This window comes from Patella vulgata, chromosome 2, assembly GCF_932274485.2.
Source record: "Patella vulgata chromosome 2, xgPatVulg1.2, whole genome shotgun sequence".
Classification (NCBI taxonomy): Eukaryota; Metazoa; Mollusca; class Gastropoda; family Patellidae; genus Patella; species Patella vulgata.
Window position 1 is genome coordinate 87430497 of NC_065880.2, and position 24313 is coordinate 87454809.

General features: G+C 35.8%; 1 protein-coding gene across 2 annotated transcripts in view; it reads right to left on the minus strand.

Moving 5' to 3' along the window:
* Positions 1-102: 102 nt before the first annotated feature.
* LOC126811514 (ubiquitin carboxyl-terminal hydrolase 47) overlaps positions 103-24313 on the minus strand; it is a 42057-nt gene continuing 17846 nt past the window's right edge. For both annotated transcript variants that reach the window (XM_050537186.2, XM_050537187.2), the window contains exons 18-34: positions 24165-24277; positions 23405-23509; positions 22576-22783; positions 21370-21485; positions 20620-20739; positions 19914-20037; positions 18293-19048; positions 16003-16094; positions 15397-15477; positions 13231-13311; positions 12217-12332; positions 11231-11349; positions 8637-8767; positions 7135-7182; positions 6180-6310; positions 5686-5757; positions 103-4952 (exon numbers count right to left, since the gene is read on the minus strand). In XM_050537186.2, the coding sequence (XP_050393143.1) occupies positions 4835-4952; positions 5686-5757; positions 6180-6310; positions 7135-7182; positions 8637-8767; positions 11231-11349; positions 12217-12332; positions 13231-13311; positions 15397-15477; positions 16003-16094; positions 18293-19048; positions 19914-20037; positions 20620-20739; positions 21370-21485; positions 22576-22783; positions 23405-23509; positions 24165-24277 (2531 nt within the window). In that variant the 3' untranslated portion in view covers positions 103-4834. The remainder of the gene's footprint in view (positions 4953-5685; positions 5758-6179; positions 6311-7134; positions 7183-8636; positions 8768-11230; positions 11350-12216; positions 12333-13230; positions 13312-15396; positions 15478-16002; positions 16095-18292; positions 19049-19913; positions 20038-20619; positions 20740-21369; positions 21486-22575; positions 22784-23404; positions 23510-24164; positions 24278-24313) is intronic.

Consider the following 24313-nt stretch of genomic DNA (forward strand, 5'->3'; position numbering starts at 1 on the left):
GACCAAACCTTGGATCACCTGGTATGTGAGCTAGCGCCTTACTCATCACTGTGCCACTGTTGGTACGTGTTTCAAAAATAGGAATAAAAATAAACCAATATGTTATAATTTTAACAAACAGTTTATTTCAATATACATATAACTATATATATATATAATATACAATATTTACTCAGGTTTTTTTTTTTGTTTATTTACAAAGGGAGATAACTAGCATTATGATCAGACATGGGTAAAGTCGCAAGTGCTACAATTCTATAACATCCCTTGAAAGCAAACATCCAAGATAATAATATTTCTGTATAAAGGCCTGGTGAAACCTTTAATCAAGTGCATCAGTCTGAAGCTATGGGGTTATTTTAATGGTCAGCTATCATGTGTACAATAAGCTTGTAATTTAAACATACATTTTATAAGAACTTAATCTACCGCAGGTCTTTATTCTGGTTCCAAATGATATATAAATTATTAATTAGACATTTATTAACATGACAAGCCCATAATCAAATCTCTGAACAACTATTATAGCAAGGATGGACAGCACTTTACCTTAATCTTACATAAATGTACCTTACTGTGAAATTTGTGAAGGTATACCATGTGTATATTAGGGGACAAGTCTACCCTACATAATAAGCGTGTAATTTAAGGTATTGCGATATTTGTGAAGGTTTAACGAGTATTAGGGGACAAGCCTATCCTACATAATAAGCGTGTAATTTAAGGTATTGTGTTATTTGTGAAAGTATAACATGTATATTAGGGGACAAGTCTACCCTACATAATAAGCATGTAATTTAAGGTATTGTGTTATTCGTGAAGGTATAACGAGTATTAGAGGACATGTCTTCTACCCTACATAATAAACGTGTAATTTAAAGATACATTATGTAAGATTTAGATAACGCGTGGGTCGTTCCTGCAATAATAGTTCAAAAAAGATAATGAAATATAAATATTCTGAAAATTTCATTCAAATTACTTTATTCTGGGCAAAGTTATGACAGTTTGAAGATTATCGTAGCAATGATACTTGACAACAAAGACTAAGCCGTGATTGTCCATTTTATCAATTAGTCACGTGGGTGTTTAAATCCATTTGGTGGTCCAGGGAGTTGATTTTGGGCTTGTCCTGCGAATAAATGTCTAAATAATAATTTATATAACATTTGAAGCCTAAAAACAAGATCGGCAATGGACACATTTAGCCGGCAATGGACACATTTAGCCGGCAATAGACACATTTAGCCGTTACCTAATGTATTGTGATGTGTGTGAAGGTATAACATATGGTAGCACTATATTTAGAAGCCATTGATAAAACAAACTATATTGTGAACACTGAAATAATGAACTTTAACTTTTAGCTAATACATGACTTGGGTAGTTTTGAGACTAACACATGGTTAATTTTATTTATTATGGTCATAACCTACACATCGTGGTAGTTATAAAACTAATATCTGATGTCTAATACATGTTTGAACTTAGAGCACATCTACAGGTGCAACGCTTGTGTGTAGCTGTCCCAATTTCTCGAAAACTTAACTAAAGATAAAATCCAAATTTTAGTAGATACTTCAATTTTGATTGACTAAGTACTAAAATCAATCTAATATTATCCAATCAAATTACTAAAATTTGGATTTTGTCTTCGTTAAAATTTCGTGAAACAGGTCCCTGATCTATAGAAGATTGTTATGGGTATAGTCAAAGTGTTAATGTATTGGAGATTGTTATAGGCGTAGTTAAAGTATTAACGCACACCATTTAGATACCGTTACCAATCCCTATCAAGCCATTTATGGGTGTGGTCACGTATCAACGCACACACACCATAATCAATCTCTATAAAGCCATTGATCTGTAGGAGATTGTTATGGGTGCAATTACAGCGTTAACACACGTGATCTCTAGGAGATTGTTGTAGGCGTACTCACAGTATTAATGCATACCATTTAGATACCGTTATCAATCTTTATAAAGCCACTGATCTGCATTTGTTCTTACTGTTCATGGCTTAATCCATTCATAAAAAATACTCAAGTTGATTATTTAACATTTAATTAACAAAACAAAATCAAAATATCCTGGCTTGGATTCAATCAGATTCAAAAGAGGCCCATCAAAAAATATTTTACTGAACATTAAAACATGTATGTGCCACTCGGTTTGTTTGTATCGTTTAAACATGTATGTTGCACTGGTTTGATTGTATTATTTAACCATGTGTGTGGCACTTGTGTGTTTGTATCATTTAACCATGTGTGTGGCACTTGTTTGCTTGTATCATTTAAACATGTATGTGGCACTGGTTTGATTGTATCATTTAACCATGTATGTGGCACTGGTTTGATTGTATCATTTAACCATGTGTGTGGCACTGGTTTGATTGTATCATTTAACCATGTGTGTGGCACTTGTTTGATTGTATCGTTTAACCATGTATGTGGCACTGGTTTGATTGTATCATTTAACCATGTGTGTGGCACTGGTTTGTTTGTATCATTTAACCATGCGTGTGGCACTGGTTTGTTTGTATCATTTAACCATGTGTGTGGCACTTGTTTGTTTGTATCATTTAACCATGTGTGTGGCACTTGTTTGTTTGTATCATTTAACCATGCGTGTGGCACTGGTTTGTTTGTATCATTTGTAGTTGATTACAAATGATGTATAATTTTTAATTCATCATATCTTTGTAAAAACTGAACGGAATTGAACCATTTTTTGGACTGATTTTTCTTTTAGAGATTTAACTTTCACCATTTTTTAGTTTGCAAAGAATTCAAAATCATTCAAATGATGATTGGTGGCTTTATTTTATTTTACTACAGATGAATAACACAATAAACTTTAACGCATATTTCTAGAAAAACAACTACTAATTTATATGGGCGAGGTATCAAAGAGTATTCTTTCAACGTGTGATTAAAGATACATTATGGAAGATTAGATAAAGAGCTGACAGTGCTCACTATAATAGTTAAACACTAGATGATGTAAAGGGAATATTGCTTCAATCTAAGCCGGGAAAAACTTATTTAAAAATCACTGTAGCCTTGATCGTCATTGTTAGCGCTGTCACAATAATTAACAAAGTCTTGATTATCCATTTTTGCGTCTAATCATCAACAGACAATGAACAACATATAGGATTCAAATCCAATGAGAATCGGAGAAATAAAATGGCATAGCGAGTTGATCATGGTCTGGATAAGTTAATTAATGTCTAATTAATAATTTATATAACATTTCAGGCCTAAAGAAAGACCTCTTATGTTTAACTTGATAAAATACTTTTCGAAACGGCGCCCAAATTAATTTACTGTTGTTTTTCCATAAGTATGTGTTATAGACTATTACTGTAGCCAGTTCCTAAATGCCTCTAAACGATTAGATAAACAGTGGTACTAAGAAATAAAAAAGTGTCCTACTTTTCTGCACCGACTGGGCTAATGATGACAGGGCGATACCCAAACAGCAGTTTACACATTAAATAAACGAGGTTCAAATAAAACAGAGTATTTCGTTGATTAACGTCAGAAAGATGTTGTTTATGTAAAATTTGTCTAGAAGAAATATTTAACAAACACTAAACTATTATATGACTTAACAAAACAGGATCTTTGATTTAACAGGAATATCAGACAGTAGCGGTCTGGTTTTTTTTTTTAACCAGATCAGTGATTATGGGCCTGGGTTTTTTAACCAGATGGGTGATTATGGGCCTGGATTTAACCAGATGGGTGATTATGGACCTGGGTTGAACCTGATCAGATAATTTGGGTCTGTGTTTAACCTGATCAGATAATATGGGTCTGTGTTTAACCTGATCAGATAATATGGGCCTTTGTTTAATAAGGTCAGATAATATGGGCCTGGGTTTAATAAGGTCAGAGATTAAGGGCCTTGACAGAGATTACGGGCCTGGATGTATTAAGTTCAGAAAATATTGGCTAGAGTTTGATACACCAGATCAGAAGATATGGGCCGAACTCTGATTAGGGAAAACAAGGGTTTAATAGATTGAAAAATATGGGTCTTGGTTTAAGGCAGGACGCTACCTAAGAATTTTACATTGATAACAGAAACTTGCCATTTAGTGTAATATTAGTATATGATGTCCCAAATCAGATTTGATAATTTGAGCGCAAAATGTTTATTTGTTGCCATGGAAATAGTGGCCATATTGGATTTTTTTTTATATATTCACGGTGGCTATGTTAGGAAATCAAAATCTTCAACAATTTTATTGAAACAAACTATTTGTGATTTGGAATAACATATATAGGCATTAAAAAGTGCAATAAGGCATAAATTTTACTATTTGAATGTTAATAAAGAACATTTTGCATCCCACATAAAACAAGTGGGTGTGGCCGAACACACCACTAAAAAGATTTTGTACAATAAAATGTCCAACTGTATAACAAACACATTGAAAATCACCTTATTGCACACAGTAGCTATAGCACTAATCGTATTCCAAAGATGAGACCATTATCTCTCATAGATTTTGAGAATTTGATTTTCTAAGACCTGATATGGGTGAAAAATTGAGTACGGAAAAAAGCAAGTTAAAAGTTAAAGTTTGATTTACCTAAAAAAATGACTAAATATTTAACACTATATAATATAAAGGCTGGACACGACTTGAAAAATCAACAAATTTTAACTATTTTGGGCAATTTTAGCCGATATCAAAATTTGACAGATCAATCTATACAGAGTCTTTTATAAGGTAGTGTCCTGCCTTAATCTGATCAGGGAATATGAGATGGGGTAGAATCATCTGATCAGGGAATACGCCCCGGGGTTTATTATAACCACGCTAATCGAGATCTGGTGAAAGTTTACTAGAAGATGGTGGATCGTCATCCGTGTAGATTTTCAAGGCTCGTTCTTTCCTTGGTGAATAGGTTGACATCTTGGGACTATATTTGGCTATCCTGAAGAATAAAAAAAAAATACACATTAAAAAAACATTTGTCACATGTCAACATCTATGATGTAGGCGAAAAGTCTATGTTGATGGGGGAGCCACGGTGGCTCAGTGAGTAGAACATTGGTTCGCTTACCTGGAGGTTGCGTGTTCGATCCCTGCGTTGGTCGATAAAGTTCATGAGGATTTTCCGGTGTGGATCCCAATTTTTAGTAGTGTAGGACAAAGGGCCTGGCAAGGGAGAACGTATAGTCGTTGGATCGGATGGGATGGAAAACCGAGGTCCCGTGTATACATTGGCATGTCCGTAAAAGAACCCTTGACAGTTGAAATTCGATATAAGAGTAGGCCATAGTGCCACTGTCCAGGCAAAATGTCCCTCATAGCACACTGTAAGGCATTTGCCCGTCTTCATTAGCCCAGTAGGAACAGAACAGTAGGACGTTAAACCCATTTCATTTCGCAACATTAAATTGAGATTTCAACTGAATGGAGGGAACCATAAAATCTAGAGAAAACACTATAAGATCTGGCTATCGACAATACTCAAGTGGAATTGACTTAGGCAATAACAAGGCCAAAATCGAAAATCTGAAACACATTAGTTCCATTAACTGAATAAGATTGATTTTAAATAGTCATAAAATTTTGTTGATGAAAAAAAAAAGTCATAAAATTAAACTGTTGATGAAAAACAGTCGTTAAATTCAATTATTGATGAAACTTTAAACCAATTGTACCTGATATTTTCCTTTTGTTGTATTTCTTTCTTTCGTTCTTCTGATAATTCTGCCAATTCTTCAGTTTTATCTCTGAAAAAGACAAAGTATTTCATAAAATACAAAATCAACTGAAGCTCACAGCTACACTCTTATCTGTGTGCTTTACCTTTGACAACCGATGTTCACAGCTGGACACACATCTGACTGTGTGCTTTACATTGACAACTGATGCTCACAGCTGCACACACATCTGACTGTGTGCTTTACATTGACAACTGATGCTCACAGCTGCACACACATCTGACTGTGTGCTTTACCTTGACAACTGATCCTCACAGTTGCACACCAACTGACTGTGTGCTTTACCTTGACAACTGAGGCTCACAGTTCCACACACATCTGAAAGTGTGCTTTACCTTTGACAACTGAGGCTCACAGCTGCACACACATGCTAACCATTTGGCCATCCAACCCCCCCATTACAAAGGTAATGAATATTGATGTTAACGTACCTGTAATAAACGACATGTCCGTCATCACAAATATAGAGAGGTCCTACATTTAATCTGACAGCTTGTGGTGACCAATCTAATTCTAACTGAGCTTCTAACACAGACATTTCACATGGGAACGTTCCTTTACCCTGTTGATAAATCAATTCATTAATCAACCAATTAATATAGTATAATCAATCAAATAACATTGTATTATCAAGTTATCAATAAATACATCATTACCAATCAATAAATACATCATAACCAATCAATCAATAAATACATCGTAACCAATCAATTAATAAATACATCGTAACCAATCAATCAATAAATACATAACAACCAATCAATTAATAAATACATCATAATACAATTAATTAATAAATTATAACCAATCAATTAATTAATTATAACCAATCAATTAATCAATACAGTATACTCAATACAGTATAATCAATCAATTAATTAATAATTTATAACCAACTAATCTTCAATATATTCAAAATGCCAAGGATTCTTTTACATACAGGACAACGTGTATATGTGATCTGGGATTTATGTATCATATGAGAGAGAGAGAGAGAGATGGGGTTTAACATCCACTCGACACAAACTAGGTCATTTCAGGACTAACTCATGGTTCAATTTTATTTCAATAATTCGTTTGCGCGTAGGGGTCTTTAGAAGTGGGAGGAAACCAGAGGACGCGGAGAAAAAACACGAGTTTGTACAGGCGACCCTACTCCTTGTCACGTACAATCGGGGACTCGAAACCACGCCAGTTGACTCAATGACAGACCTCATGATACAGCACACACGTGCTAACCATTTGGCCATGCCTCCCTCCCCCGTACCATATGAAAAACAAGACACTGGCAAGATGAAATCAAGCTAGAAAATCCTGGCAACGTGGGCACAAATTTATCATTAATTAAATGTAATACATTCATAAAATAATTAAAGATTTATTTACCTTAGCTACATCAACATTTTCTAATGGTATACCACTGATATCAGATATCTGAAACAAACATATCAAACAGTTTTATTATTAAATAAAGTCACAAATATTCCAGATTAAAACAAAGATATAGACTTCCAGATGGTAATACGTTAAAATGTATAGACATAGATAGATAGAAATGTGGTTTAACATCCACTCGACACAAACTAGGTCATTTCGAGACTAACACAGGGTTCAATTTTATTTCAATAATTTGCTTGCGCGTAGGGTTCTTTAGCAGTGGGAGGAAACCGGAGGACCTGGAGAAAAACTCACGAGGTTGGACAGGCGACCCTACTTGTTGTCACGTACAACCAGAGAATCGAAACAACGTCAGTTGACTCAATGACAGACCGCATGATACAGCGCACGTGCTAACCATTCGACCATGCAAACCCCTTATGTCTAGAGACAATGAAGGGATATTCATACACAGACCAAATCAAAGGGTTATTCAGGACAGTGCATAAAAACAAGTTGTTTTAAAAACCAATACACAAGTTGTTAGGGGACAGTGCTAAACCCAAGGGGGTTTAGAAACCAGTGTTAGAATCCATGGGGTTTTGAGGACAGTGCTAAAATTCAAGGGGTTTTGAAAACAGTGTTAAGATTGAAAGGGCTTTGAAGACAGTGCTATAATTCAAGCATACTCCTTGCAGTGTTTGTTTGATTAGAGCTAATCTCACTTAAACTACTGTAGTGGAAGCAAATTTCTGTTCCAAATTATGACTGGTCAATAGTCCGATTAACAACCAATAGCTAACTGCGTAACAATATCATTACGCTTTAAACAGAGCTCCAATTTGGACCAAATATGTTTACATAACATTAGGTCATGACTCACGATTTTATTATGCCCAGTTGACCAGTGCATAGTAGAATATTGCAGAAACAGTAATTGTGTGACAAACAAGGCTATCAACACGGATACAATGTAAACAATATAACTTGGAGACGAACAATGCTCACGCAGTTTTAATACCTTAAATCACTGTCCAAAGTTTTAGGGAAGACCCCAGAGTAAACGAAGTGCTGCCATGTTGCTGTACTTGGGATAGATTTGATTGAACGGGAAGAATAGACACACTCTCTCAAAAGTATCAGAAGTCAATCCAGCAATGGCCAAGGAGGGATTTCTCGGGCCATTGCTTCAGGAATATGTAATTCAAGGGGTTTTGAAATAGTGCTACAGCCTACGGGGTTTAGAAGACAGTGTTAAAATTCAAGGGGTTGAGACCAGATAAAAAATTATAGCAGTTTTGGGGGCCAGTGCTAAAATCCAAGAGCTTTTAAAGGTCATACAGATCCTATAATAACAAAGTTGTTTAACAAACAAGGGGTTTTGAAGACAGTGTTAAAATTCAAGGGATTTGAAGCCAGTGGAAAAATTAAAGGAGTTTTGGGGGCAATGCTAAAATCGGGGGCATTTGAAGGTCATACAAATCCTATAATAAGAAATTTGTTTAACAAACCTTTGATTTGAGTTCATCCATGGTTTCATGATTTAATACAACCTCCTGGAAACTTTGAAACTCATATAAAGATGGACGCCATCGTCGAACATACAACGCTAACTGGGATGAAGACAATTTTTCATCAGGAGCTGAAAAACATATCAAACCTTGATAGAATCTTAAATCTTAAACATAGATTCAAATTATTCTAAAATTTTATTTAAAATGTAAACAATTATAAACAAAATTGTTCTCATTGATGAGTGATCATTGAGGAAATAAACGTTGCAATTTATTACAATAACATTTTCAGCTGCGATACATATGTCTGTATCCCACATATTAATACATAACTATTTCAGTCTAGGGTATTATATCATGTATATGTTTGTATTCCACACATTAAGATATATCTAGTATGCTATATTATATTATTCCAGGGTGGTATATCATGTATATCTGTTTATATCCCACATATTAAGACATATCTAGTATATTATATTAGTCTAGGGTGGTATAACATGTATATTTGTTTATATCCCACATATAAGGATATATCTAGTATATTATATCTGTCTAGGGTGGTATATCATGTATATTTGTTTATATCCCACATATAAGGATATATCTAGTATATTATATTAGTCTAGGGTGGTATATCATGTATATTTGTTTATATCCCACATATAAGGATATATCTAGTATATTATATCTGTCTAGGGTGGTATATCATGTATATTTGTTTATATCCCACATATATAGAGGATATTTGTAGTTTTAGAGTGAATAACATATTTTATTTCATCGAGAAGCAAGAAAACTTATATTTTCACGAATGCGTAGCATGAGTGAAAATATAAACGTTTTCTTGCTTCGAGATGAAATAAAATATGTTATTCACGACAAAACGACAAATGTTCTATTTATTTCATGATTTTACAATCATTTTAGGTAAAAACAACTAGCCAGTGGAATAACACTTTTATTTCACTGATAAAACGCGGTATTCCACTACTGATCATAAAATAAAAGGATATATCTAGTATATTATATCTGTCTAGGGTGGTATATGTCTGTAGGGTAGTATATCATGTATGTCTGTATCCCACATATCAGTCTAGGGTAGTATATCATGTATCTGTTTGTACATAGGCGTACGGGCTCGATGACAGTTAGGGGGGTAGAACCTGACATGTCCGAAAAAATTTCGGGTTAACAGACAGCGGCATCTGTCTTCCTCGAGAGGCGAAGAAGCAGAGCTTACCTTGCACAGACCCCCCCCCACCCCCAAAAAAGAAAATTTTGGAATATTTGACGGCTACTAACACATTTTCCTGCTATTTCAGTCCTTGAACAAAGTGGTCTATTATAGCCTAATTAAGATGGCTGACTCGAATTCCTATCAAAAGATCAATCATTAACAGTCCACGAAGACGGGACCGTTAGCAGAAAATTTTGAAAATTTAACTGCCGCAAACGTGTTTTCCTGCTATTCCAGCCAGTGAATACAGCAACTTCAATTTGGTCCAATATAGCCCACCTGGCTGACCCGAATTCCAAACAACCAATCAATCGTCGCGGAGTATGGAGGCCTCACCCTCCCGGAGAAAATTTGGAAAATTTAACCACCGCATATGCGTTTTCTGCTATTCTAGCCCGTGTAAGCAACTCCAACAGTATCCAATGGTTTTGTAACCTAAATCCCATTTTGAATTCCAACCATTCAATCAGACTGTTGCAGCTGCATTCACAAATAATAATCGATGCCCGAAAAATGTCGCACAAAGTAGAGTGGCTCCAGACAAAATGTTTTAATCCATAGTCAACTCAGTACAAATTTGTGGTATTCAATTAAAAGATAAGTAAAATTAGTATTTTATTAGGGCTCGGAGACAGGGAAGCAAAACTAGAAATGCCCGAAAAAATTTCAGGTTTACACAGCGGCACCGGATTTCTTCGAGAGGCGAAGAAGCGGAGCTGACCTTGTAAGGACCCCCCAAGAAAATTTTTGGAATATTTGACGGCCGAAAACGCGTTTTACTGCTCTTCCAGCCCAAGTAGATGAAATAAAAATTTTTTGTCACTTTACCCGTCTGCCCGAAAAGTCAGCTCGCCCGAAAGTTAGGGGGGCAGCTGACCCCCCTGCCCCCCTGGCTCGTACGCCTATGTGTTTGTATCCCACATATTAAGATATAACATAAAGCTAGTATATTATATTAGTCTATATAATGGGTAGTATATATTTATCTATCATATTACATCTATATACAGTATAATATCTACAATACTGTAAATTGCCTTTTCATAATATGAATTATAATAATAATCAACATACGATCATACAAAAGAATTATTCTGGTTCCCAGGCAATCCTGTCATAAAATCGAATTTTGTTTTTATTTTTGTGGGTTTTTTTGGGTCAAAAGAACACTACTGGGTTAAATGACTTCTCATAAACATCACATTTCAAAACCTCCCAGTTAGGAAAGTTAATTGTTTGAAACTGGGAGAGAAAGATATGAGTTTTAAAATAATCTTATCATTAAGTACTTCCAAGAAAACCTTCCAGTTAGGAAATTTAGAGGGAAAAATGGGGTTTAAAATAATCTTACCATCGAGTACTTCGAGGAAAACTTCCCAGTTAGGAAAGATAGAAATATCTTTATCATAGATCAATGTATCTTGATACACGTTACCAGGATTCTTCCAGGTTTTCTTACGTAATCGGCATCTGAAATATAAAACAATTATTTAAGGAAATGAAATGTAATGGTGTTTAATGTCCTACTGTTCTGCACTGACTGGGCTAATGAAGACGGGCATGCGCCATACAGTATGCTATGAGGGAAATTTTGTCCGGACAGCGGCGCTAAGGCCTGCTCTTATATCGAATTCCAACTGCCAGAGGATCTCTTATGTGCATGCAAATGTGTACACGGGACCTCAGTTTTCCGTTCCATACGAACAACTAGACAGCTGTCCTTGTCAAGCCCACCGTCCTGCATCATTGACAAGGGGAAACCACTCCGGAACATCCTGATGAACTTTCTCTCAGTCTACACTGAGATTGAACCAGCGAACCAGCACAGGAAATAAATAAAACTTGTACAACTATATAAATAATATAAAACATAGGTTCCCAGGTAATGAAACACGCACCCCCTGTATATTAAACATACATTATGCAAGAGATAAATCTGCCAACTGCAGATCTTTCTTCAGGCCTAAAATGTTATCTAAATTATTAATTAGACATCAATTAACTTATCCAGACCATGATCAACTCTCGATGGCATCGCTAGTCTGCGATATTTACTGGATTAGAACCCGGTCTGCTGCTTCTGATTAAATCAAAAAATGGATAATCGAGACGATGTATTAGTAAAGGTGATTGAGGCTAGGCCCAAAATTCAATCGCTAAATACTTGGTTCAGGGTGGATCAATTTGACTGAAATTTTCAGCAAATTGCCTTCACATTATCTAGTTTTTAACAATAAAAGTGAGAACTACCAGCTCTTTATCTAATCTCCCATAACGTATCTTTAAATCACTTGGGTATCTGATAATCGCTTTTATAAGTGATGAATTACAACTAACCTGTTTAATGGAATATCTAATCCAATCTTCTCTTTAACTTCAGGTAATATTATCTTCTTAGATTCTAATACTGTCATACCTTTGGCAAATATCGTCTCAATCAGAAACTTACACGGCTGAAAAAATAAAATATTAATAGAACTGTAAACAAGTAAAAATAGAAAGCAAGTGGTTGAAGGGAAGTAACTCCCATTTTATTGAAACTAAGATCGTTGAATCGTTGTTGTACACTTTGTCAAAATACTTTAGGACATCTTTTTGTGTGAATGTCAGTTCTTTGATATTTAATTTCTTACAAAGTTTCTAATAATCGAACATACAGGCTGTTGTAATGAGGTGAACCTAAACAATGATGCTAAGACAGGTATGTAATCTGTTTTTCGACTGGTGCGTAGAAACAACCTACGTGGCCAATGAAATCATCAAGGGCAGATAATTTGAATGGGAGAGAGAGAGAGCGAGAGAAATGGGGTTTAACGTCCACTCGACACAAACTAGGTCATTTCGGGACTAACATATGGTTTAATTTTATTTACATAATTTGCTTGTGCGTAGGGGTCTTTAGCAGTGGGAGGAAACCGGAGGACCCGGAGAAAACCCATGAGGTTGGACAGGCGACCCAGTCCTTGTCACGTACAACCGGGGAATCAAAACCACGCCAGTGGACTCAATAACAGACTTTATGATACAGCGCGCGCACGCTAACCATTCAGCCATCCAACCCCCCTTAATGGACCCATGGGTTAGTGGAGTAGAATGATATGATACCACTGGGGGTACCAAGGATGTGTAGACTGCGGAGGGGAATTCTGCCTGGATAGCAGCATTTCTGCCTATTCTTCATAGAATTACATTACAATGGTTGACTAGAAGTTTATATGACGTAAAACTACCTCTGATTGGTTGACAAGAAGTTGATATAATGTAAAACTACCACTGATTGGTTGACAAGAAATTGATATAATGTAAAAATGCCTCGGATTGGTTATAGAAGTTAATGAAACGTAAACCTACCTCTGATTGGTTGACTAGAAGTTGATAAACTTTAACTCGATGTTCATCTGGTTGTAGTGCCCGACCAAGTTTTATATTTAACTACAAAAAGAAAAACATTTATACATCAAAAAACAGGTATACAGACAACTCATCCCAAGACAACTCATCCCAATATAAGACAACTCATCCCATGTTAGAAGACATCTCATCCCAAGTTAGAAGACATCTCATCCCAAGTCCCCAAAAAACACACATCCCAAAATAGTTTTGCTTGGTTTAATACATGGGTCAAGATCAGTGACGGGATTTCAAAATTTTTCTTGTCGGACATTTTTTCCGAAAATAAAGGGGCATAACTCATATCGTTATTTAAGCAGACGTTTTCAAACCACAATTAAGAATCACGTGTCAACAAAATACTCAAATTTATACGTAATAAAAAAATATCTTCACCTCGTAATTTTTCATGCTTAATTCCCGTACGGTATTAAAATTTATGTCAATAATATTCTTACAAAATTACATGACATCGTAATACCATAGAATGAAAGTGTGACGACTACTGTCGATCGGTACCTGTTTCAAATTCCCCCCAAATTACTGTATTTTTCGGGTCATATTTCGATACATTTTTCAGCAAAAACCGGCATTCATCTCATACTCCGTTTCGATTTATATACGAAAGGAAAAATATGACATCCCGAAATTTATTTCGAAGTAAACGTCGCTCAAAAACGAGCGAGGGACACCAACTGCAGCTAAATAATCGCATTCGACTCTAGCCGTATTCCAATCGACATAGTCGTCAACATTTCTTAGCGTGTTTATTTATTTATTTAAAAACAGAAACCTCACTTATTAGATTCGGCACGTTTAAATCTCTTAATTTCACGTGTCTCGCGATATGACTACTTTCATTTTGAGTTACTTTACTAGAACCATGCGTGTGTGTGAAATAGCTTTATTTAACTTTGGCTTCCACCAAAGGAATATCACAGACAAGTTATCGGATACAATGTATATTGAATCGAAGCATGTTGAAAGTTATAATGACTGTCTATTGATGTCTATTACAATATGTGACATCTATAGTTTATACATATTGTCGGCTCACATCAATGCGATTAATATGTCCGACAATGCAGAAACCACGAGGTTAACACGAGGATTAAAATTATAATCACAGTTATTGGATTGATGAATATTCCGACAAAGGGGAAACAATGACTTCTGTTTACGACTAGATTGATGAACTGTCCGACAAAGGATTAAGTCGGTCAATCAAGGCAGATTAAGTAGTTAATCAAGGTAGGTTATTTATAGACGGTATAAAACGATAAATACGTTGATCACTTAATTACCTAATCAATCCAGCGTATCGACGATAATCGGGTTGAGTGGTAGTTATACAATCAGTAAACTATTAATTTCAGAATTTTGAATATTATTCACCATGTCTTGATGTCCGATTGGGCATATTCCCGGTCGGACAATTTTGGGCGTTTGGAAAAAAGATTCGGACAAGTCCGGAATATACGGGCAAAATCCCATCACTGGTCAAGATGTTAGACCGCTCGGACCAAGTTATAAAGATCACAAAGAAATACCACAACAAATATTATATTTTATTTATCATTTTCATTCATTAAATTAATCAGTAAAAATCAATCTGGTTAAAACACAGATCCTATTTCGTTTCATTTTTATAGTTCAAAATTTCATTTAACTTGTCTTTACTACACTTGGATCTGGAAGAGTTGTTATTTAACTCGTGTTCTGAATGGTGTTTGGGATAAGCCAATGAAACGGTCTGTTACGGCGAGCTTTAACATCAATGCTGATTGGTTAATCAAATGTCTGACATCATAGGGTCATAAGCCGGTCTTTTGACCCCTGATGTGACCTATCGCTATAACTTGTCAGATCTCCATGTAGTGTAGGCCATCGAAAGTATAAAAAAAAACGAAACGAAGTATAGATCTGTATTTTAATAAGATTGATTAAAAATAAGGATTTAAAAAAACTTTGTCATAACTTTGTAGTTTATTGGTCCATCTAGTTACTAAATGCTTATAAAGGATTAATTCGAAAGAATTGTTTTTGAATTAAACCACATTTGCTTGACTACGCCCCCATCCTCTCCACCAACCCTAGAATGAATCATTGTAAATTAATAATACTAACCCGTCCATCTTCTAAGAAGGTCAAGGTATCTGATAATCTGATACTTTCAAATTCCTGGTTATTAGAATAAACACGATATACCTGTTGATAAACAATAAAAATAATAACTGGAATCACACAAATAATATAATAACTTCAAAGAGGCATTATATAAGATTTAGATAAAGAGCAGACCGTTCTTGCTATAATAGTTCAATATTAGATAATGCAAAATGTATATATTAAAAATTTCAGTCAAATTACTTTATTCAGTGCGAAGCTATAAGTTTAAAATTTTGATAAGAATAGTGTGGGTTCGATTTTCATTGCTATTATATTGTAACAATAATAAACAAAGTCTTGATTATCCATTTTTAAATGAAATTAATAAATTGTGATCATGTTTCAATCCGTTAAAATTCACGACCATCTGACAATCTAGAGAGTTGATTATGGTCTTGTCAAGTTAATAAATGTTTAAATAATAGTTAATATAACATTTGTAGTCAAAATAAAAACCTGCAATAGGCAGATTTAGTTTTTGCATATGATAAACACACAATTTAAATAAACCAGTCTATCAGAATTACGAATTCAACTGTACAAATAATTCTATTTTTATCTTACCTTAAAATTTTCTGAGATCGTTCCAACAAAAGGTTCCATTTCTTTCTTAAACGCACCAAGACTGATTCTCTTATCAACAAACACGGTTACACCTGGAGTTAATATAGAATTAACAAAACATTTAAAATAGTTTCTAACACTCAGAACAATCAGGAGAGAGAGAGAGAGAGAGAGAGAGAGAGAGAGAGAGAGGGGTTTAACATCCACTTGACGACACAAACTAGGTCATTTTGGGACTAACACATGTTTCAGCGTTCGATAAAGCGCTGGCAGTTCACACTATAATAGTTAAAAACTAGATAATGTAAATGGGATTTGCTGAAAATTTCAGTCAAACTGCTGTACTATAAGCCAAGAAACCTTATTTTAAAATCACTTTAGCCTCGATTGTCATTGTTAGCACTGTCACGATAATTAACAAAGTACTGTTTTTTGTATTGAATCATCAATGGATGTTGAACAGCAGATCAGATTCAAATCCAATGAAAATCGGACATATAAGTTGGCATTGTGAGTTGATTATCTATAGTCTGGATAAGTTAATTAATGTCTAAAATTCAGTGATTCTCAACGAGTGTGCAGCGAAATTTTGAACGGCAAACTAGGAAAATGTGAAACACCATGTGATCCCAACTGAGTATTCACTGGTGTCTACTGATAAGTTCATAGCTGTGTTTTTCTTTATTTAGTTTGAGTCATTCTATGTGTCTATAACTAGGGTGACCCACCATAAATAAATATCTCCATATATCTCGACCATTACGCCACAATATTTATATATATGCCAAGCCTCAAATCAGTTTCACACAATTATAGTCACTAAATAAACGATCATGTTGTACTTAATAAGCTATGACCATTAATCATGTATAAATAATAGACTGATAACTGGTTCCAAGAGTCGTCCATAACATCCAGACACTTTTGAGTAAAAGATAGGTTACGTGCCCTTGTTTTGAAATTAGTCTCGCTTAACCAGTCTATCGACCATTCTACGTCTGATTGACAGGTCGGGATAATCAAGACTACTTTTTTACGAAACGTAACAGAAAGCTAGAACAAGAAATTGAATTTAGAAATAAGCACGTTAGGTAGCTCAACAATCGTTTTAAGAAGCTTGTAAAAGTAAAATGAAACTACTGCTAGTTTCATGTTCCTGCCTAACCCGAGTGATTCAGAGATATTATTTGTACTAAACCAAAAGATGCCGCTCTTAACGGTACAGTTAATGATAAAGCGATTTAAAAAATGAAACAAACGTAATTTCTAAATCTGCTGTAATAACCAAGAAGCTTAATTTAACTGCTATTCAAAATCGTCAACAATAAATTTTTTACGGCTGTAATAGTTGATAGATTTGTAGAGAATTGCACGTGCCATGGCTATTTATAGTATCATACTGTCAGAAAGTTGGTCTCGGCACGGCGAATGTGCACGCTTCAGTGGTAGTCTCGAACTATCAGCGGTGGACTGTATTTCTGTGAGTACATGGGTCACCCTACTATAACTAGTCTATGTCTATGGTTGTATTCCATCTGAATTACCATGTTTTTATTTTGCAAAATTCATATATCTTTCATATATATTTAGCCAGGTGTGCCCCTGTTTTATCATGTGTTCCATGGTGTGCCGTTGGCAAGCAAAAAAAAGGTTGAGAAATGAAATGGGGTTTAACGTCCTACTGTTCTGCTCCTATGCTGGGTTAATGAAGACGGGCATACGCCATACAGTGTGCTATGAGGGAAATTTTTCCCGGGCAGCGGCACTATCGCCTACTCTTATATCGAATTCCAACCGCTAAGGGATCTTTTACGTACATTCTAATGTATACACGGGACCTCGTTTTTTCGTCTCATCCGATGGACTAGACAGCTGTCCTTGTCAGGCCCTCCGTCCTGCATCACTGACAAGGGGGAACCACGGCGGAAAATCTGGATGAACTTTCTAGGCCAATGCAGGAATCAAAAAAAAAAAAAGGTTGAGAACCACTGGTCTAATTAATAATTTAGAAAAGATTTCAGGCCTAAGAAAAAGACCTGCAATAGGCAGATTTAGCTCTTGTATGTTTAAATGAGAGAGAGAAATGGGGTTTAATGTCCACTCGACACAAACCCGGTCATTTCGGGACTAACATATGGTTCAATTTTATTTCAATAATTCGCTTGCGCGTTGGGGTCTTTAGCAGTGGGAGGAAATCGGAGGACCCGGTGAAAACCCACGAGGTTGGACAGGTGACCCTACTCCTTGTCACGTACAAGTATGTTTAAATGATATATAAATATTAACTTACTTCTCCACTTGTCTGGTTGGTACTCGTCAAACGACGCGTAGAAATAATATTTAACTTCTTCTAAAGGTTCGTCTTGAAAGCTTGTTTCTGATTGGCTATTAGAACTCGAGGTATATGATGTGGGAATCGTGTCTAAATCCCAGTTTTCATTGTCTTTAGATACAAGAGTTTCTTGTGTTACCATGGAACCACTAGAGATATAGCTAGCACTAGAATGATAATTCTCTGTTTCCGCATGTTCGACAACCGTTTCTGGAGAACAGCTTTTATACGTCCTTGAATCTTTATCACTCGATCGCTGTACGCCATCGTCATGACTACCTAGATCACAATTATCACCGTTATCGTCTGATTTGTCCATATCACAAGTGTCAAGGTCATCACATTTATCGCTGGGAGCGTCGGGAGACAGCGACTGGCTGCCTTGATTTGAATTTAAACTAAGACTACAGTCAGCGCTTGAACTCATGTCCTGGCTGCTGGAACCCGCACCTACGGGACTCGTGCTACGAGCGTCAGATCCTGCCGGACTTAAGTCTGTGTTGTCACGACAACTATGATAAACAGACGGATCACTATGACTACCATGAATAGATAATGTCCTGAGATAATCGTTTTCAAATTCCATTATTGGTTCACTAGTAGTCTGCGTAATATCATCGGGGCTCATATCATCCGATTCCGACAACGTGCGTAGAATTTGTTGATGCCGAAGATGATTTTCCCGTAGATCTTTTAGATATTCATGTACTTCATCTGAAAATAAAACATGATCAGTGATATTGAAATTCTATTTCGTTGTCATTAGTTAACAAATGGCAGGTGCTTGTTGTTATTATGATTCTCAATTATTATATATATAATAAAATTGGTTTCTTTTTGCCTGGATATCAGTATTTCAAAATACTTCCAATGACAGTTATTGTTGATTTCCTTACAAATACATCAAAATATGCTATTAAAATGTTCCTAAAACCAACCCTGGATTATTGGAAACAATCTAAGTCATAATCAAGATGAAGAAGGTCCTGTCTGATTAGTTTACTCCATGATATAAACCTGGGGCCCGTTTCATGAAATCTTAACTAAGATAAAAATCCAAATTTTAGTAATTTGATTTGATAATATTAGATTGATTTTAGTGCTTAGCCAATCAAAATTGAAATAAATATTTACTAAAATTGGATTTTATCTTTAGTTTAGATTTCGAGCCCAGGGTTTTTACTTCAAAACTTTGCCATTTGGTCTATTTTTGAAATGAAATGAAATGGGGTTTAACGTCCTACTGCTCTGCTCCTATACTGGGCTAATGAAGACGGGCATACGCCATACAGTGTGCTATGAGGGAAATTTTGCCTGGGCAGCGGCACTATCGTCTACTCTTATATCGAATTCCAACTGCCAAGGGATCTTTTACGTGCATTCCAATGTTTACACGGGACCTCAGTTTTTCGTCTCATCCGCAGGACTAGACAGCTGTCCTTGTCAGGTCCTCCGTCCTGCATCACTGACAAGGGGAAACCACGTCGGAAGTCTATTTTTGACATATTTAGTTGGTCTCATATGAGCAGGAAACAACTACAACAACATAGAGAAGAAAATAATGATAGTACTGTTGTACCTTCTGTTGGTAAACTGACATATATTCTGATGGTATTCTGATGGCGATCTAATAGCTGGTAAAATTTGCTGCGTAGAAAACATTCTGCATTCTCATCTTTATTATCACTACATTCCACGTAAACCTGTAAAATATTTCTAAGCTATAATTTCAACATTTTATCAAACATTTTATATACCTGTAAAATAATGTCAACATTTTATCTGATAAATATTTTTTAAAGATTCTCCCCATTTCAAACCCCTAAAGATGATTTGAGGGATTCAGAAATCCCTTGCAACTACAATATTGTAAAGTTCAATTCCGTACAGTGCTTACAAAGATATGATGAATTAAAAACCTGTTAACTTGGAATGGTGAAAGCAAACCAGTCTATCTACAATCTTCATGAAAATCTTTGATGGGATTTTAGTATATTTTAGCATCGATTAAGTCGTGTCTATCAGCTTTTTCAATATTGGTGAAGTCCAAGACAGATTAGAAGAAAACAGGAAGATGGTTCGTTCATTCGTGTGCTTCCACCAAGGGTGATAACTCAGACAAAGGCTTCCTAAGAAGTTTGCCTAAAGGACCTGTTGTGATTAAGGGCTAGCCTGGTTGGAAAAAGAGAGAGCGAGAGAGAGAGAGAGAGAGAGAGAGAGATGGGGCTTAATGTCCACTTGGGTTGGAAATACAGGGCGAATAAGAATATTGATTAGATGTTTACCTTATTACTTTTAAAGAAACCTTCAGCTTTCAGTGTTTTATTGGGTACTGTTAGTAGTCGTAGATCATTATGAAATCTTTCAAACACAAGTCGAATATTATCAACATTCACTTGTAATTTCTGAAATAAACAGAATAAAGATAATCCAACAGTGTGTCACTAGTTCACAGGGTTCATAAATACACGGCTTCACTAGTCCACTTCTATATGACATACTACACTAACTATTAGTATCAAAAGAACCAGATATAGACACTGAATGTTTTGTCAAAGACAACGGAGGGTTGAACTACCATAATAATCTGTCCCGTACCACTGACAAGGGGCAACAAATTCCAGGACCACCTGGTACATGAACTAGCAGCTTACTGAGCCACTGTTACTCCCTTAATGCTCCAGTGATGAGGTATACATCCATGTTTTGTCCATGTGTTATCAACGAGAGAGAGATCGGGTTTAACGTCCAGTCAACACAAACTAGGTTATTTCGGGGCTAACATCTGGTTCAATTTTATTTCAATAATTCGCTTGCGAGTAGGAGGAAACCGGAGGACCTGGAGAAAACCCACAAGGTTGGACAGGTGACCCTACTACTTGTCACGTACAGGCAGAGATTCAAAACCACGCCACATGACTCAATGACAGACCTCATGGTCCAGGGCGCATGTGTTAACCATTCGGCAATTCAACCAGGGGATAAATCACCGACTTTGGTTGACAGTGTTGTAAATAATTAATGTCAACTATTACCTGAGCTACAAGGTGTTTGAATTCTTGAATAGTTTGTACATGGTAGGCTCGTATACTAACAGGTGCATGAATTATCTCCCTTTCTATATCAACATTGTATACCTTCACAGTTACACCTACAAACATAAACAAGGTAATTTACAAAAACCAAAATAATAGAATTCTGTTATACAATTTATTACGTAGAGAGAGAAATGGGGTTTAACGTCCAATCTACACAAACTAGGTCATTTCGTGATTAACATATGGTTCAGTTTTATTAGCAGTGGGAGGAAACCAGTGAACCTGGAGAAAACCTACCAGTATGGAGACCCTACACTTTGTTGCATACAAGAGGGGAATCAAAATCATGGCACTTGACTTGATGACAGACCTTACAATGCAACGAGCATGTGTTAACCTATTTGACACACACCCTAATGAAGACGACTGACAGCTGCGCTACGGGCTACTCTTATCAAATTCTTACTTTCTACAGTTCTTTTACATGTACAGGGAGCCACGATGGCTCAGTGGGTAAGGCGCTGGCTCGCTAATCTGGAGGTCCCGTGTTCGAACCCTACTTTGGCTGAGAAAGTTCATCAGGATTTTCTGGTGTTGTTTCCCCCTTGTCAGTGATGTAGGACAAAGGGCCTGGCAATGGACAATGTGTAGTCGTTGGATCGGATGGGATGAAACCCGGAGGTCCTGTGTATACATTGGCATGTACATAACAGATCCCTTGGCAGTTGGAATTCGATATAAGAGTAGGCCATAGTGCCACTGTGCGGGCAAAATTTCCCTCATAGCACACTGTATGGTGTATGCCCGTCTTCAGTAGCCCAGTCTGAGCAGAACAGAGAGAGAGAGAGAAATGGAGTTTAACTTCCACTCGACACAAACTAGGTCATTTCGGGACTAACATATGGTTTAATTTTATTTACATAATTCGCTTGCGCGTAGGGGTCTTTAGCAGTGGGAGGAAACCGGAGGACCCGGAGAAAACCCACGAGGTTGGACAGGCGACCCTACTCCTTGCCACGTACAACCGGGGATTCGAAACCACGCCAGTCGACTCAATGACAGACTTTATGATACAGCGTGCGCACGCTAACCATTCAGCCATCCAACCCCCCCTGAGCAGAACAGTAGGACGTTAAACCCCATTTAATTTCATTTAATTTTACATATCCTTGGAGATTTAAATAAATGAGGAATGTGACCTACCTCCTGGTTTGTATTCTTGGAATGGTGAATCAGCTGTTCGTGTTTCTAATAATAGATCAAAGGTGTAACTAGACTTAACTCCCCCTAATAATGACCCCATATCAGTATCTTCTTCTCCTTCGTACGATTTCTCTAAAGAATCTGAATGTTCATCGTATTTAATCAGTCGACATTGGTCTAATGGTAATACAGTATCTAGGTCAAATAGCTACAACAAATAAATATATATATTATAAATAAATATAATCTTTTTCTTTATCTTGTTCCCGCCCACGCACTAAAGTCCACTCGACACAAACTAGGTCATTGCAGGATTAACATGTGTTTCAATTTTATTTCAATAATTCGCTTGCACGTAGGTTTTTTTTTAGCATATTTAAAGATACATTATGTAAGATTTAGATAAAGAGCTTGCCGTTCTCGCTATAATAGTTCAAAAATAGATAATGCAAAATGAATATATTGAAAATGTCATTCAAATTACTTTACTTTTGAGTGAAGTTATCAATGGTTGTAGTTTAGACAAGGTGTGTGCATTAATCGTAATTGCCGTACTATTCATTCGAGTCATAGCCTCGCTTCTCATTTTTAAATTAAATCATCAAATGGCACTGAGAGTATGATTATGATCTGGATAAGTTAATGTCAAATTGATAATATTTCAGGTCTAAAGAAAGACCTGCAATAGGCAGATTTACCTCTTGCATAATGTATGTTTAAACTAAAGTATTTTAAGAAAGCAGGCTTTCCATTATAGAAGAATAAAAGTAGAAAATATCACTCTAGTTCAATGCAAGGACTGCTGTCTTAAAATATCAATAATAATTACTGTGTAAGCTTGTTTGGTTGCTTCTCGTAAAGTTTTATCTTTATGTATTTCAAATCTAACATCCATCTTTCTCAGTTGAACTGGATGCATACAATATAACTTAATCTGAAAAATAAAATCATTTCTATAACTATATATGGCTTATTTATCCATTTCTATTTCTATATATGGCTGTATTTATCTATTACTATATATGGCTGTATTTATCTATTTCTATATATGGCTGTATTTATCTATTACTATATATGGCTGTATTTATCTATTTCTATATATGGCTGTATTTATCTATTACTATATATGGCTGTATTTATCTATTACTATATATGGCTGTATTTATCCCTTTCTATTACTATATTTGGCTGTATCTATCCCTTTCTATTACTATATTTGGCTGTATCTATCCATCTCTATTACTGTATATGGCTGTATTTATCCCTTTCTATTGCTATATATGGCTGTATGTATCCCTTACTGTTACTTTATATGGCTGTATTTATCACTTTCTATTGCTATATATGGCTGTATGTATCCCTTACTGTTACTTTATATGGCTGTATTTATCACTTTCTATATCTATATATGACTGTATTTATCCCTTACTGTTACTATATATGACTGTATTTACCCCTTTCTGTTACTATATATGACTGTATTATCCCTTTCTTACTGTATTTAGCAGTGGGAGGAAACTGGAGGACCCATAGAAAACCCACCAGGTTGGACAGGCTGCCCTACTCAATGTCACGTGTCAGCCACTCACCTTACAGGTAGATTTATCTATTTCTCTCTGTCGTCTCTCGGCTTCTTCTTTAACTTGTTGTCGTTTTAATTCATCTTTTAGTACGGACGGGAATTCTTCAGGTGACAGAAAAGCTAAAATATCAACAAATTTCTAATATTAGATACTTG